We start from the raw sequence: 14,385 nt of genomic DNA, 5'->3' as shown, positions 1-14,385 counted from the left end.
CCTGCTAAGTGCGGTTGGTCAGCCATTTGTGAATCCATCTAGTGGTGATACTATCTATCCCTCATTGTTCTATCTTACCAAGAAGGGCCTCTGTGGTTTTTCTACCTGGTCTGGGAATAAGAAAGTGGCGTGAAGCCCATAAAATTACCACTGCTATTCCAGTGATTGTATTCTATGCTTTTTGTTGTTTTTATTAACATTTTGTATGGATGGCATTTTTTTTTCTTTTTTCTTTCCTTTTTGTATTATTTATATTTTAATTTGAAGCTGCCCAGAGTCACAATTGTGAGATGAATGATTATATATTATAAATTGAAACAAACAAACCAAACTGCTGTAGCTGTCCCCCAGATATCAATTTGTACGGTGCTACCTTCCTAATTAAGGTATTCTATTTATCACAGGGAAAGATTTTACCAGATAGCAAGCAATTCACATTCTTTTAACAGGAAATATTTAGGAAATATTTTTTAAAATGCAGCAATAAATCCATCCATTCAGAAATGAGCTTGATTTAATTTCAGGGATGTGAGTTTTACATCACATTCTGAGCATCTTAATTTCCCTTCTTCCTTAGTTTTTAGTCCTCTGAATTGCCACAATGTTTGAAACTGCATAGTAATAGATGACTAAATCAGTGTTTATATGGGTTGTTGAGCTTTTTCTCCCCTGGTGAAGTAAAATAAAAGTTGAATAAATAGAGTAAAAGAAGAATGCTACAAATTTATCTAAAATGTATTCTTTTGGGGGATTTCCTGGATACGCCATTGTAATAGCTTTGGCCTGGATATGATTGTAGGCCAGATACAATATAAAAGGTATTAATAATATAAAATCAGATACTTCGACAGGTCGAGACATCGACCAAGCAGATGTCTCATGCATTGCCTCTATGCATCAAATAATTGAAAGCACTATAATAATTAATACTTCTTTATCCCTTTTTCAGAGGTCTCTCGGTGCTTTTAAGGGTCAAATATGAACTGTATCATCAGAGGAAAGCCAAAAGTAATATTCCCAAGGTATTCCAGAAGATGGTCAGGAAACATCCCGACAAAGTGGCCTTGATTTATGAAGCTACTGATGACAAATGGACATTCCGGCAACTGGATGAATATTGCAACTCTGTGGCCAACTTCTTTTACCAGCAGGGCTTTCGTGAGGGTGACGTAATTGCTATCTTTATGGAGAGCCGACCAGAGTTTGTCGGCTTCTGGTTAGGGATGGCTAAAGTGGGTATTGAGGCAGCTCTCATCAACTTCAACTTGCGACTTGATTCATTGACTTACTGTGTGAAAACCTCAGGGGCAAAAGCCATCATCTTTGGCGGGGAGCTATCAGCAGGTATGATATGTGTAGATTTGGGTTTGACTTCCTAACCTCCACTGTTTTCATCCTTGCCTTGAAACTCTAGTCTAGGGAGGAGAACAGAATTAATTTCTCTAGACAAAATGCCTGTTTGCCAAAGTGAATGACCTCTCTGCACTTGTCATTATTGGGCATAGCTGTGGAGATTCTTAGTCATCCAAGCCATGGTTCTAACTCAAGTTAGAACTGAAGAAGGCTCTTAGATGAAAAGCAATTTTATTTCAAAGAAGAAAACATGAAAAAAAAACTTTGGGATTGAATTGTGGTATTAATCATGAAATGTTAATTTCAAGCAAAGCTGGCATATGCTCACTGATATAACAGAAGAAAGGGGAGAAATTCTACATCATTTGTGTGAATGCCGCTCATCATGAAGCAAATGGAAACCAGATTGTTGCATGCTAAGATCTTAGACAACAGTTTTCCACTCTACTTCCCAGAATACAGTCCAGTTAGCAGAGGGGAGATGGGTGTGTGTGTGTGTGCACTTTTTGGAGTAAATGGATGTAGAAAGAATATAAAACACACAAAGCAGTCTCTTTCCATATGATCCAGTATGGGACTTTAGACAGTTAAGTGTTTCAAGCCTGCATGGCTTGAAAGAATAGTAACTAAAACAGAACTATAACATTTACCGGTAGTTATGCAATCTTATATACGGGTAGTCCTCGAGTTATGACCACCACTGAGCCCGGGTTACTAAGTGAAAAATTCGTTAAGGGAGTTTTATCCATTTTTATGACTTTTCTTGCCACATTTGTTAAGTAAATCACTGCAGTTGTTAAATTAGTAACACAGTTGTTAAGCGAATGTGGCTCCCCCATTGACTTTGCTTGTCAGAATGTTGCAAAAGGGGATCACATGACCCTGGGACACAGCAACGGTCATAAATGTGAATCTGTTGTCAAGCCTCCGAATGTAAATCACGTGACTATGGGGATACTACAACGGCCATACGCGCGAAAAATGGTCACGAGTCACTTTTTTTTAGTGCGGTTGTAACTTTGAATGGCCACTAAACGGACTGTTGTAAGATGAGGACTAGCTGTAATAGTAACCACATGAAGAACTGCAATGTTAATCGGCCTGTAGAAAAACAGTAATTGTTGCCAATGTTGTTTTTGGAAAACAGACAATTCCAATCCACGCTGGAAAAGAGTAGCAAGAATACCCCAATTTTAAAAAGGCAAAACTTTTCAGGATATGGTCGTGTTTGGTATAGTGGTGAGATATTGCAAGACAGATGTAATCGGCGAGGGGGGTCGTCATAATTTGAATACTGTTATTGATTTTTTTTTTCCTTACAGTTAGAGAAATGGGCACCCTTTATTTTAAAATTTTAATAAAAAGGACTGATTTTTATGTTGCAGCAACCTCTGAAGTGAATGGCATCCTGGGGAAAAATATGTCCAAGTTCTGCTCTGGAGATTTTAGACCTGAATCCTGCCCTCCAGATACCAAGCACTTGGACCCTCTGCTGGCACAGACGTCAAAATCTCCTCCAACTCATGTTTCAACCAAGGGATTAGATGGTATGTTGCAATTAGGCTTGAAATTAGCCGTCTTCTGGTGAGGAGGGAAAAGGGCCTGGGGTGTTGGGGTGTGGTACAGGGAGAGGTTTTATGTGACCTTTCCTCTGGATTCATGTTATTCATTGTCCTGGCCTAGTTCCACAGAGAAACGGAGGTTAAAAAAAAAACACCTCACCTTTAGGGCTGTGTACTTGGTTCAGCTGAGCAAAACAGGTTCTGACAACCTGGGCTGTGAATTATTCTCAGGGAGATTTCCTAACCTCCTTGCTTTTGGATCTGTACCAGGGGTGGGTTTCAGGGGGTATGCCCTGGTACACACGTACTGGTTGGTCAAATGTAGCGTGTCTTCTGGTACCCGTTCTTCCGGAGGCTGCGTACCAGAACGCTCCTTCCCATTGCCTGCCCTCTTGCTCGCTCCCCCCGCCCACCCAGTCGCCGTTCGCTTGCCCTGCCTGTCCGCACCAGGCTTGCCCCACCAACAGCCGCCTTGTTACCAATAATGGGTGAGAAATCCATGCAGAGGGAGGAAAGTGCATGCATTCCCCACCCCCTCCATTGGAAACGAAGCGGCTGTCAGAGAAAAGAGGACAGTGCACACCACTGTTTTTCCCTGGGGGGCTACGCAGTACATCCCAAGACCGATGCCACTACATCTGCCCTCTTCGGGGACAGGTCCTATTCAGAAGGATGAGGCCCGCTGGTCCTCTCGCGTTCCTTGTCTTCCGGCCGTGACCCCACGCCGTGGAAAACATAGGGGCGTGCACACCCACACAATTACAGCCCGGAGCAGGACCAAAGCCCCTCTCCCAACTGGCCCTTCCTCTCTCGGAGGGCTTCGGAGGGAAGCAGAAGCCCGGGTGAGTGAGAACAAGTTCCCACCATTTCAAAGTCTCCGAGGCGATGACTCCAAAGCCCATCGGGAAGACAACCTCTCCCCCCAGGGATGGGCTCCGGAGTCATCGCGGGCCACGCAGAGCCTCACCGTGGCTCCACGCCATGGAAAACATAGGCGCCCGTGCACAGCCCGTACAATTACAGCCTCGGAGACTTCGTAATGATGGGAACTTGTTCTCACTTGCCTGGGCTTCTGCAGAAGCTTCCCTCCAAAGCCCTCCGAGGGAGGAAGGGCCAGTTGGGAGAGGGGCTTTGGTCCTGCTCCAGGCTGTAATTGTGTGGGTGTGCACGCCCTTATGTTTTCCATGGCGTGGAGCCACAGCTGGAAGATGAGGGACGCAAGAGGACCAGCAGGGCCTCGTTCTTCTGACGGGGATCTGTCCCTGAAGAGGGCAGATGTGATGGCATTGGTCTTGGGACGTTCTGCGGAGCCCCCCCAGGGAAAAACGCCACTGCCAGGTACTTTTAACCATATATTTTGGTCCTATGACTGCAGAATGCTGCAAAAAACCATAAATGCAGGCCAGTTGTTGAGTGTTTCAAATGTGATTGGAACACTCAACAAGGTGACCACAGTGTGTGTGTGTCTGTGTGTGTATGTGAGTGTAAGAGAGAGAGAGAGGTACACAGAGAGAGAGGTACAGAGAGAGAGAGAGAGAGAGAGAGAGAGAGAGAGAGAGAGAGAGAGAGAGAGAGAGAGAGAGAGAGAGAGGGAGGAGTGAGGGAATCAGAGAGAGTGGGACAGACACACAGAGACAGAGAGAGAGAGACAGAGAGGGGGAGGGAGGAAGGGAGGGAGAGACAGACAGACAGACACAAAGAGAGAGACAGAGAGAGACAGAAAGAGAAAGAGAAAGAAAGAAAGAAAGAAAGAAAGAGAAAGAAAGAAAGAAAGAAAGAGAAAGTGGGAGAGAAAGATGAAGGAAAGAAAGAAAGAAAGAAAGAAAGAAAGAAAGAAAGAAAGAAAGAAAGAAAGAAAGAAAGAAAGAAAAAAATAGAACTTATGACCACAATTGAGGCCAAAATTTTGGTTGCTAAGCAAGTGCATCGTTAAGTGAGTTTCACCACATTTTCCAAGTTGGCCACGCCCACCTGGTCACATGACTGCCCGGCCACTCCCACAAAACCGGCCACACCTACAGAATAGGTTCTAAAATGTTTTGAAACCTACCACTGATCTGTACTCTGCATTGAAAGCAGCTGTCTCCCTGAGATGGTAACTTGTCAAATAGAAATAACAATGAGAAACTGAACTCAGCCTTGCTGCTGTGCTGTCTTCCTAGATCGGCTGTTCTACATTTACACCTCTGGAACAACCGGAATGCCAAAAGCTGCCATAGTGGTGCACAGTAGGTAAGGAACAGTACCTGCCCTTGGTTGTTACCTGCCAATATTCAATATTTTTATTTCTGGAGATTTTTAATATGTGGACAAATGAAGGAGGCCTTGTGGTATAGATACTTCTCTTATTGAAGGAAGATGCATGCACGCAGAGACACAGACCTGCAAACGCCCCTGGTATTACCATTTTGTTTCTGTGGAGAATCTTGAAATTTCTCCAAAAGCCTACAAAAGGAGGGAAACTTTAATGAATAGTAGAGGTGCTATGTTCACACAAAATCTATCTATCTATCTATCTATCTATCTATCTATCTATCTATCATCTATCTATCTATCTATCTATCTATCTATCTATCTATCTATCTATCTATCTATCTATCTATCTATCTATCTATGTGTGTGTAAAGAAAAATATTCACTCACAGAGAACACAGGGGAAAGCTGCAGTTGCCCTGTAAAAGTACAACTGCTTGGGAAAGAGGCAGAATAGAGTTTGTTCGGTTCACAAGATCTGCTTCGGCTTTGTATTTCTTTACCCAGAGAGAAACAGATAAAGGCTAATTGAACAATAATAGTAAAGTAAATAGATGAAGAGTTAAAAGGACAAAGAGAAGTTTTAACAAAATAATTTAAAAGTTACTCATCAAAAAAGGGGGGTTTAAAAAAATACCTTTCCCCTCTATCTTGCAACATCAGTTTGGGTGACTTGAGATCTCAAATAATCTTCCCATTGTCTTTATGTAATTGAATCATTGAATGTACAAATGTTTTCAGTTAACAACTTTTCATTTAGCGATCTTCGCTGCCAACTTCCCACAGGCAAAAATCAATGGGACAGTTGGCAAGAAAGATCACAAGTCATTCTCCTAAGTCATTCCCACTCGCATTGCTTTTTCTCCCAGAAGGAATCCCCAGGTAGTAGGGTGTTTGAGCTCTGGGAGAGGGGGGGCAGATAGCCACTTGTCCAGCCGCTCTTGTACTATACTACCTGCCCCCTGCTCTTGTAGCAGATGCTGCATCAGATAAAAAAAACCTTTCTCCATCCTGCAACACCCCATAACATTCACCTTACTCATTGGCCTGCTTATGAGCCACTTCAAGGAAGGCTTGTTCTGACCAAAGTTTAGTTTCCTGCCTTGGTCCCTCGTTGACTACTTTTTGGAAACTGGCAGGAATTCACAATTGCCAGTCATGTGAGGTCCTTGCTTAATGGCCCACCATCCTTACGATGACAAAGCAACTCCCAAGATTGCCACCGCTTAAGCGATGCAGTCCTAGGATATCACACTTTACAACTGCATCACTTAATACTTCCAGACTCAGTTACTGTTGTGAAGTGAGGACCTGTAGTTTCTCCTGTGTATCTTCCTGAGATGTATCAATGCACTGCGGTCGAGGTGCCAACTGACCACTCTGACTCCTGTTGTACTGCAGGGCAGTATTTGTATCACTGGTTTTCTGTACCTGCCCTTTGACCCTAGAAGAATTTTCACAATTTTTGTGTGTGTTATCTAGTACCACTTAAGAGTCACTCTATTGATACCTATTTTTTCCTTTTATTGCAGATATTACCGAATTGCTGCTTTTGGTTATTATGCTTACAGAGTGACCACAGATGACATAATCTATAACTGCCTACCATTGTACCACTCAGCAGGTAAGTTGGCATTATTGCTGAATGTTTTAGGATGGAGATTGGCCGGGGCATTACCAGGGACTCTGTTAATATTCTCCAGGGTTCCTGGCAAGCATATCCTGCTGACCGTCTTTCTCTTTCTGTCTCTTAGGGAACATCATGGGCATTGGCCAGTGTGTGGTTCATGGTCTGACGGTAGTGATTAGGAAGAAATTTTCTGCCAGTCGCTTCTGGGATGACTGTGTGAAATACAAGTGTACAGTAAGGAGATCCCTGAACGTTTGCTTGTAGGCACCACATTTAGTAGTAGGTGGGAGAAAATGCAACTTGGGGAAGGCTGCTTGGCAAGACAGTTACACATAAACAAAACACAAAAAGCAAAGAACCAAGAAAAGCCAGCAGTAATAGGATGAGGAATTGCTTTGCTTACGATATACTGGTGTAGTCTTTCATAGCTGGCATCAATGAAGCAGTCATGTGCTTTCAGGCTGAATGGCTGTAAACTAGTTTTCCTTTGCCCTGACCAGCCACAGGTGCTGGCAAAAGGTCAGGGCGAAAGAAAATTAGACCACGGCCATTCAACTTGAAAGCTCATCACTGCTTTACATCTCACTTAACAATTCAGCGTAACACTTTAATAGGTTATTCCCAAAACCTCTTTGTCCAGCTTCTTGCCAGTTGGTGTCTCAACCAGATTTAGAAAGACTAGAAGCAATAGCAACCATGGAAGGGTAACCATTATTAAATCATTGATTCACAGCTATTGTTAAGCTGTGTAGTTTTTGGGTACTACACTTCAATCTGCCGACGTACTAGGAACTTACTTTTTTTTCTTCTTTGCAAAAGAAGCTTCCTGTAGGAAATCCCTTGATTTTTTCTGGCCATATTTTTGTAAGTGTGGCCATTTTCGATAACACAAGCTTAAGAAGGGAAAAAGTCAATCTGCTCCCTCTCCGTATCTTGCATGCCACTCTTCAAGGCACCAAACTGACTTCACCTGTCTTGTGCTTTGGGGTTTGAAACAAGAAGTAACTTCTATTCTGGTACTTTAATCCTGGTCTTTATTCTGTTAATTGCCAAATTTAAGCATGCTTTTTTGAACAATATCCCAGTAAGCAAAAAAAGCTTATATTAAAGAGTGGCTATTCTTCAGCAGTTTACTTTGTTTAGTGTGGTGAAGAGCCATGGTGGCACAGCGGTTAGAGTGCAGTACTGCAGGCTACTTCTGCTGGCTGCCGGCTGCCTGCAGTTTGGCAGTTCAAACCTCACCAAGCTCAAGGTTGACTCAGCCTTCCGAGGTGGGTAAAATGAGGGCCCAGATTGTTGGGGGCAATAGGCTGACTCTGTAAACCGCTTAGAGAGAGCAAGCAAGCATTGTTAAGTGGTAAATAAGCCTAAGTGCTATTACTAAAGATTGCCTTTAAATAAGAAGCAGAAAACATTTCTTGCACTTTGGAAAACTTGGCATTCTTCCACCTGTTGAAGTCCAACACTGTTACTACCAATTATAGAAAACAGGTTTAATAATACTTTTAAATCAATTAACGTGTAATTGATTTAAAAGATTGATTTAGCTTTCCATCGTATATAGAATAATCCTAGGGCAGGGGTGTCAAACTCACGTTGTCAAGGCATCGTCACGTGACATATCAGGACTTTCCCCCCCCCTTCGCTAAACTGGGCAGGGGTGGGGCCAGCGTGTGATGCATCCAGCCCACGGGCCACAAGTTTGACTCCCCTGCCCTAGGCAGTTCATGTAGTAATAAAAGAGTAAAAACATAAAAAAACATTTTTTAAAATGTTTTCTTGGCATCCTCATCAGCTTGTAACTATATTGTGGATTTCAAATGGAGAATGCAAATATTGATACATTCATAGGAGCATTTAGCAGTACTTTTTAAATGATTCCATAGTCAACCATGTTATCTTTCATTAGTTATCGATGTATGAACAGAAATTTAGTTTGGAAAAAGAAAATGTTTAAATAATACATAGCTGCATTAACAAATTCTGTCTCAGAAAAAGCAAACCTTCCTGTTTCTAAGACAGTGTTTTCAATCTGCGAGTTGCAAATATTTCATTAATACTTCTTTAAACAGACTGCTGCTTCTGATTGATTACATTTAAGATGCTTCTAGATATTCTAATTATATAAACAAATTGGCTTTATAAACAAAACAGAACTGTTGGCATTTTGCAAACTCAATTACTTTTTTCATTTTAAGCCAGGAAAACACCTTAAGCGAATTGGATCAAGATGCAGTGTACCTTGAATATACAATACAGTACAATAGTAGAGTTGGAAGGAACCTTGGAGGTCTTTTAGTCCAGTGGTCGGCAAGCCGCGGCTCGCGAGCCAAATGCAGCTCTTTACACATTTTAATGCGGCTCTTCTGTGTGCCGGGCGCCCGCTTCCCTCCCTCCTCTTGGGCTTCGGAGGGAAGCTTCTGCAAAAGCCAGGGCGAGTGACAAGTCTCCCAGGCTGTAATTTGCCGAGCTGTACGCGCGCGCCTGTTTTCCACGGCGTGGAGCAGCGGCGAGATTCTGGGCGGCGAGCGATGATTCCAGGGGCCATCAGTGGGGGGGCAGGGTCCCCCCTCGCGTTCCTCATCTTCCCGGATGGCCCCTGGAATCATCGCTCGCCGCGCAGAATCTCGCCGCTGCTCCACGCCGTGGAAAACAGGCGCGCGCGCACAGCTCGGAAAATTACAGCCTGGGAGACTTGTTGTCACTCGCCCGGGCTTTTGCAGAAGCTTCCCTCTGAAGCGTTCCGAGGGAGGGCTGTAAACTTCCCTCCGAAGTCTTGGGATGTTCTGAGGAGCCCCCCAAGGCAAAATGCCGCTGCCAGGTAGTTAAAAGTACGTCTCTGATTCGTCTCTGTCAGTCTCTCTCTGATTCCCTCTCTCACTCCCTCTCTCTGTTCCTCTCTCTGTCTGTCTGTCTCACTCACACACACACACACACTGTGGTCACCTTGTTGAGTGTTCCAATCACATTTGAAACACTCAACAACTGGCCTGCATAATGCAGGCCAGTTGTTGAGTGTTTCAAATGTGATTGGAACACTCAACAAGGTGACCACAGTGTGTGTGTGTGTGTGTGTGTGTGAATGAGACAGACAGACAGAGAGAGGAACAGAGAGAGGGAGTGAGGGAGGGAATCAGAGAGAGACTGACAGACACACACACAAACACACACACACACACACACACACAGAGAGGGGGAGGGAGGGAGAGAAAGATTGACAGACAGAGAGAGAGACACACACAGAGTGAGTGATTAAGTGAATGAGTGAGAGACAGACACACCCACATACACAGAGTGACAGAGAGAGAGGAAGGGAGGGGAGAGAGACAGAGGGAGAGACAGAGACAGACACACACACACACAGAGTGAGTGAGAGACAGACACACACACACACACACAGAGTGACAGAGATGGGGGAAGGAGGAGAGAGAGACAGAGAGAGAGACAGACAGATAGACACCCAGAGAAAATGACAGAGGGAGGGAGAGAGGGAGGGAGGGAGAGAGAGACAAAGAGCCAGAGAGAGAGAGAGAAAGAAAAAGAAAAAAAGAAAGAAAGTGAGAGAGAGAGAGATGAAATTAAAAACAACAACATACAAACCTGACTTACTCAAACTATCCAAGGAAATGCAAGGCCAATGTTCACATTAGTGGTTGTGACTTTTTCAGTCATTGTCAGGATGTAATTTTCTCTACATTGTAAGGCAAATTTTACGGAATTTAACGTTATCGATAAATAATATCGTTCTAAAGTTTTTGTTTTATTAGTTGTGTTATTTGTATCCTCCCGACCTATGTGGATACTTGTATGCAGAATATTCTCAATAAAAACTTATTGAAACTAAAAACAGTGTACCATCCTATGTATTTTCGGTTTTAAAAATGCGGCTCTCCAAATAAATTTAAATCGTGGTTTTGGCGAGATTTGGCTCAGTTGAAAAAAAAGGTTGCCCACCACTGTTCTAGTCCAACCCCCTGCCTAGGCAGGAAACCCTATACCGTTTCAGACAACTGGCTATCCAACATCTTCTTAAAGACTTCCAGTGTTGGGGCATTCACAACTTCTGGAGGCAAGCTGTTCCACTGATTAATTGTTCTCACTGTCAGGAAATTTCTCCTCAGTTCTAAGTTGCTTCTCTCCTTGATTAGTTTCCACCCATTGCTTCTTGTTCTACCTTCAGGTGCTTTGGAGAATAGTCTGACTCCCTCTTCTTTGTGGCAACCCCTGAGATATTGGAACAATGCTATCATATCTCCCCTAGTCCTTATTTTCATTAAACTAGACATACCCAGTTCCTGCAACAAATATGTTGCATTATTATCCAATTTCCTCGGGGCTTTGCCAGGTTACTCTTTAAAATCATGTCTTTCTTACTTTTCAAAGATCATCCAATATATTGGGGAGATTTGCAGATACCTGCTGAACCAACCAGTGCGGGAGGCAGAAATGCAGCACCAGGTGTGGCTAGCTATTGGAAATGGCTTGAGGCCCACCATTTGGGAAGACTTCACACAGCGGTTCCGAATCAAACAGATTGGGGAGTTCTATGGCGCTACTGAGTGTAACTGTAGCATTGCTAATCTAGATGGAAAGGTAAATTGAGAAGTTATCTTTCTATACTTTGGATACTTTTTTTAAAAACCAAGCTCTTCATGCAAGGCTGGGGCAAATGTTTGCAAAATCTGTAGCATGTGGGCTTTCAGCTTCAAGTTTTTGCATTCTGGGAATGTACCATTTTTTGCATAGCTACCTATCTGCAATGAAGGAGCGTGCCCTTTAAGACCTCTTGGCTGGATGTCAGCTCTACAATGCTGTGACTGTATGAAGGAAGACAGCTGGGCTTTTAAAGTCACTGAAGAAGTGATTGGATTAGTAGGAAAATCCCTTCACAGAGAAGGTCACACTTACTGTAGATATGACAACAATTTGTTGACTCTCAGCAAGTTCAGTTACTACCCTGTACTGCTTGTTGCCAGTTCAGGGCTAATAGCATTCTCTCTCTTTGATGCTGTTGGCTTTTATCAGTATTTGTTTAACTTACAGATTGCAAGAACTGGGGTTGCAGTAACATGTTACAATGTATTCTATCCCTTAATGTTCCTGATTAGAAGTATAGGAACCATGGAGACCTTTTTCTCCCCTTATGCCAGACTTCAAGTCTTTCCTCTGCTGTGCTCTGTAGCAGTAGAAACTTTAGTCTGCACATTTTATTGATATACAGAAAATGAAAAGCAAAGTGTTCTTTTTTTGTTTTTCCTAAAATCCCTATATAATACAGAGAGGAGAAAACTTTGCTGTTTTATTCTCGGTTCAAATTTACATCCTATTCCTGAATTTTAAATACAAATTGCCAAGAGCCTGACCAGGCTAACTTGGGGCCCCAATGGGAACATCCCATTCTGGAGGTGGCTAGGAGATTAGATGGAGATTCCACTCCCACCCTGTTTACGCATCGGTCCTTTTTATCTCCTTTGCTGTTAAGTTTAATGTTTTAATTTTAATGCTCCCTGTTTTAGTATTTTTAACCTTCTAGTTGTCTGTATTATTTCAGATACTGTAAGCCACCCAGAGATGCTCAAGAGGGAGATGGGAAGCATTTAAATGTAATAAATTTAATTTATATGCTACCCATCACACTATCGAGCAAGTCTAGGTGACTTACAAACATCATAAAAACAAAGCTACAAAATATTAAAACATTAAATATTAAAATGAACAGAGAATAAATGTTAAAAACACAATATTACTAATTGGAGCTAGAATCTTTTTGCTACTCCATATATAGAATATTCCCCAATCAGGGCCTCCAATATAGAATATTCCCCAATCAGGGCTCCAGGCCAATTGGCAGAGCCAGGTTTTGAGGTTCTTACAGAAGGCCAAGAGGATAGGAACAGGTCTCACCTCAAGGGACATAACGTTCCAGAAGGCAGGAACCATGGCAGAAAATATCCTTCTTTTGGATTCTGCCAGCCGGCAGGCCTTGACTGATGGGGTCTGCAGAATGCCCCTTCTGCCAGCGCAAGTGGGGCAGGCCAGTCCCAATGTTCTTGTTTTTGCTTGCTCCCCTCAAGTGACATCTCACCATTCTGTAGAGCTTGGAAATTCACAGAGTATTTTCCTAGCAAATAATAACCTCCTTAGAGAAATGTATGCAGCATTTGGAGGCCTCCTTTGCTTTTAATATTTTTTACTCTTGACAGGTGGGAGCCTGTGGCTTCCATAGCCGGATTTTGCCAAATGTATATCCTATCCGCTTGGTGAAAGTTAATGAGGATACCATGGAGCTAATACGTGGCACAAATGGCCTTTGTATCTCCTGTCAACCAGGTAAATAAGTCTGACAATGCTTTGCTTTATGCCTTAATTGTAACTTAGAGAATAGAGGTTCCTACACAACTTCAATTGTCCAGGAGTATAGCTGACCTGGATATTGTTAATTATTAATGATTGCGCCCAAATTTATCAAGGGCAAGGAGAATTTACAGGACTGGAGAGGCTCCTTTTTGACCTGCTTCTTAGGCAAATACAAGTAGTTCTTGCCTAACAATAGTAATTGGCACTGGAATTTCTCTCATTAAGTAATTGTGTTGTAAAGTATGATGGCACATTACCACACCACTTATGATGGCAGTGCTTGCATGTCTGGCTACTATCATTAAGCAAGTCCCACACAGTTCTTAAGCATGCCATCACATGATCACTCTTTGCAACATCCTGTTGGCTTCCCCATTGACTTTGCTAGGCAGAGGCCAGCAGTGAAGGTTGCGAACGGCAATCAGTATATGTGACCACAGACACTGCAATATTGTTATTGCAAGCCAGTCACCGAACTCCCAGATCATGATCACATAACAGTTGTAATTTTGGTCGCTGAATGCGTGGTTGTTAAGGACTTATCTGTGGATGCCATTTTAAAGAGAGGAGATGATAGAGCATTGTTCAAGAGTACAAGCCTTGCCCATTCACCATGAACAATATTTAATCATGTTTTAAAACTACCTACACACCCTGAATAGTTGGAAGGTGGCATGTAAGTAGGTAAATAAATGCGTAAACGAAGCAAATGACAAACGGAACCTTTGTGAAACAACAAAGTTAATCACTGATCTTTGAAAGACAAGAACAAAAAAGAACACATTTAAGAGTGGCCTAAAGAAAACAGGTTGAGTAGACAGAAAATACTGTATAATATAGAAAAGTGATAAAAGCAATTAAATTAAGAAAAATACAAAAAAAAAAAAGGTTACCATAAATTTAGCAGATTAGTTAATTGCAGATTATGTCATCTGTACCTTGGTTTACAGGTTACAGATACTCATGAATTTTGTTTGGGCTGCATTTGAAGCAGACAATCTTGATCTGAATTTCTATAACCGAGGTTCAGAATATAACTTTCTTTTTAATTCTTATTTTGGGGAGGGGGAGGGCAGCTCAAAAGGCAACCGTTATAAGAGAAGGTATTTTTAAGAAAAGACATGTTTAGAAATATATATTTAGGTTTGAAAATACAAATACGCAATCCTTTTAAAACTTCCTATTTTATAATGGAATCAAATAACACTTTATATTGAATATGCACTTTTT

General features: G+C 42.3%; 1 protein-coding gene across 6 annotated transcripts in view; it reads left to right on the top strand.

Moving 5' to 3' along the window:
• Positions 1-14,385, top strand: part of SLC27A1 (solute carrier family 27 member 1) — a 40,608-nt gene that overhangs the window by 18,115 nt on the left and 8,108 nt on the right. For all 6 annotated transcript variants that reach the window (XM_081937272.1, XM_081937273.1, XM_081937275.1 and 3 more), the window contains 7 exons: positions 950-1,344; positions 2,739-2,900; positions 5,078-5,147; positions 6,701-6,792; positions 6,923-7,032; positions 11,182-11,391; positions 13,002-13,128. In XM_081937272.1, coding sequence (XP_081793398.1) covers positions 950-1,344; positions 2,739-2,900; positions 5,078-5,147; positions 6,701-6,792; positions 6,923-7,032; positions 11,182-11,391; positions 13,002-13,128 — 1,166 coding nt within the window. The remainder of the gene's footprint in view (positions 1-949; positions 1,345-2,738; positions 2,901-5,077; positions 5,148-6,700; positions 6,793-6,922; positions 7,033-11,181; positions 11,392-13,001; positions 13,129-14,385) is intronic.

The sequence above is a fragment of the Natrix helvetica genome (genome assembly GCF_964273705.1).
Source record: "Natrix helvetica genome assembly, chromosome: 1".
NCBI lineage: Eukaryota > Metazoa > Chordata > Lepidosauria > Squamata > Natricidae > Natrix > Natrix helvetica.
The sequence above is the reverse complement of the archived record's forward strand: the minus strand, read 5'-3'. Positions and strand labels throughout refer to the sequence as shown.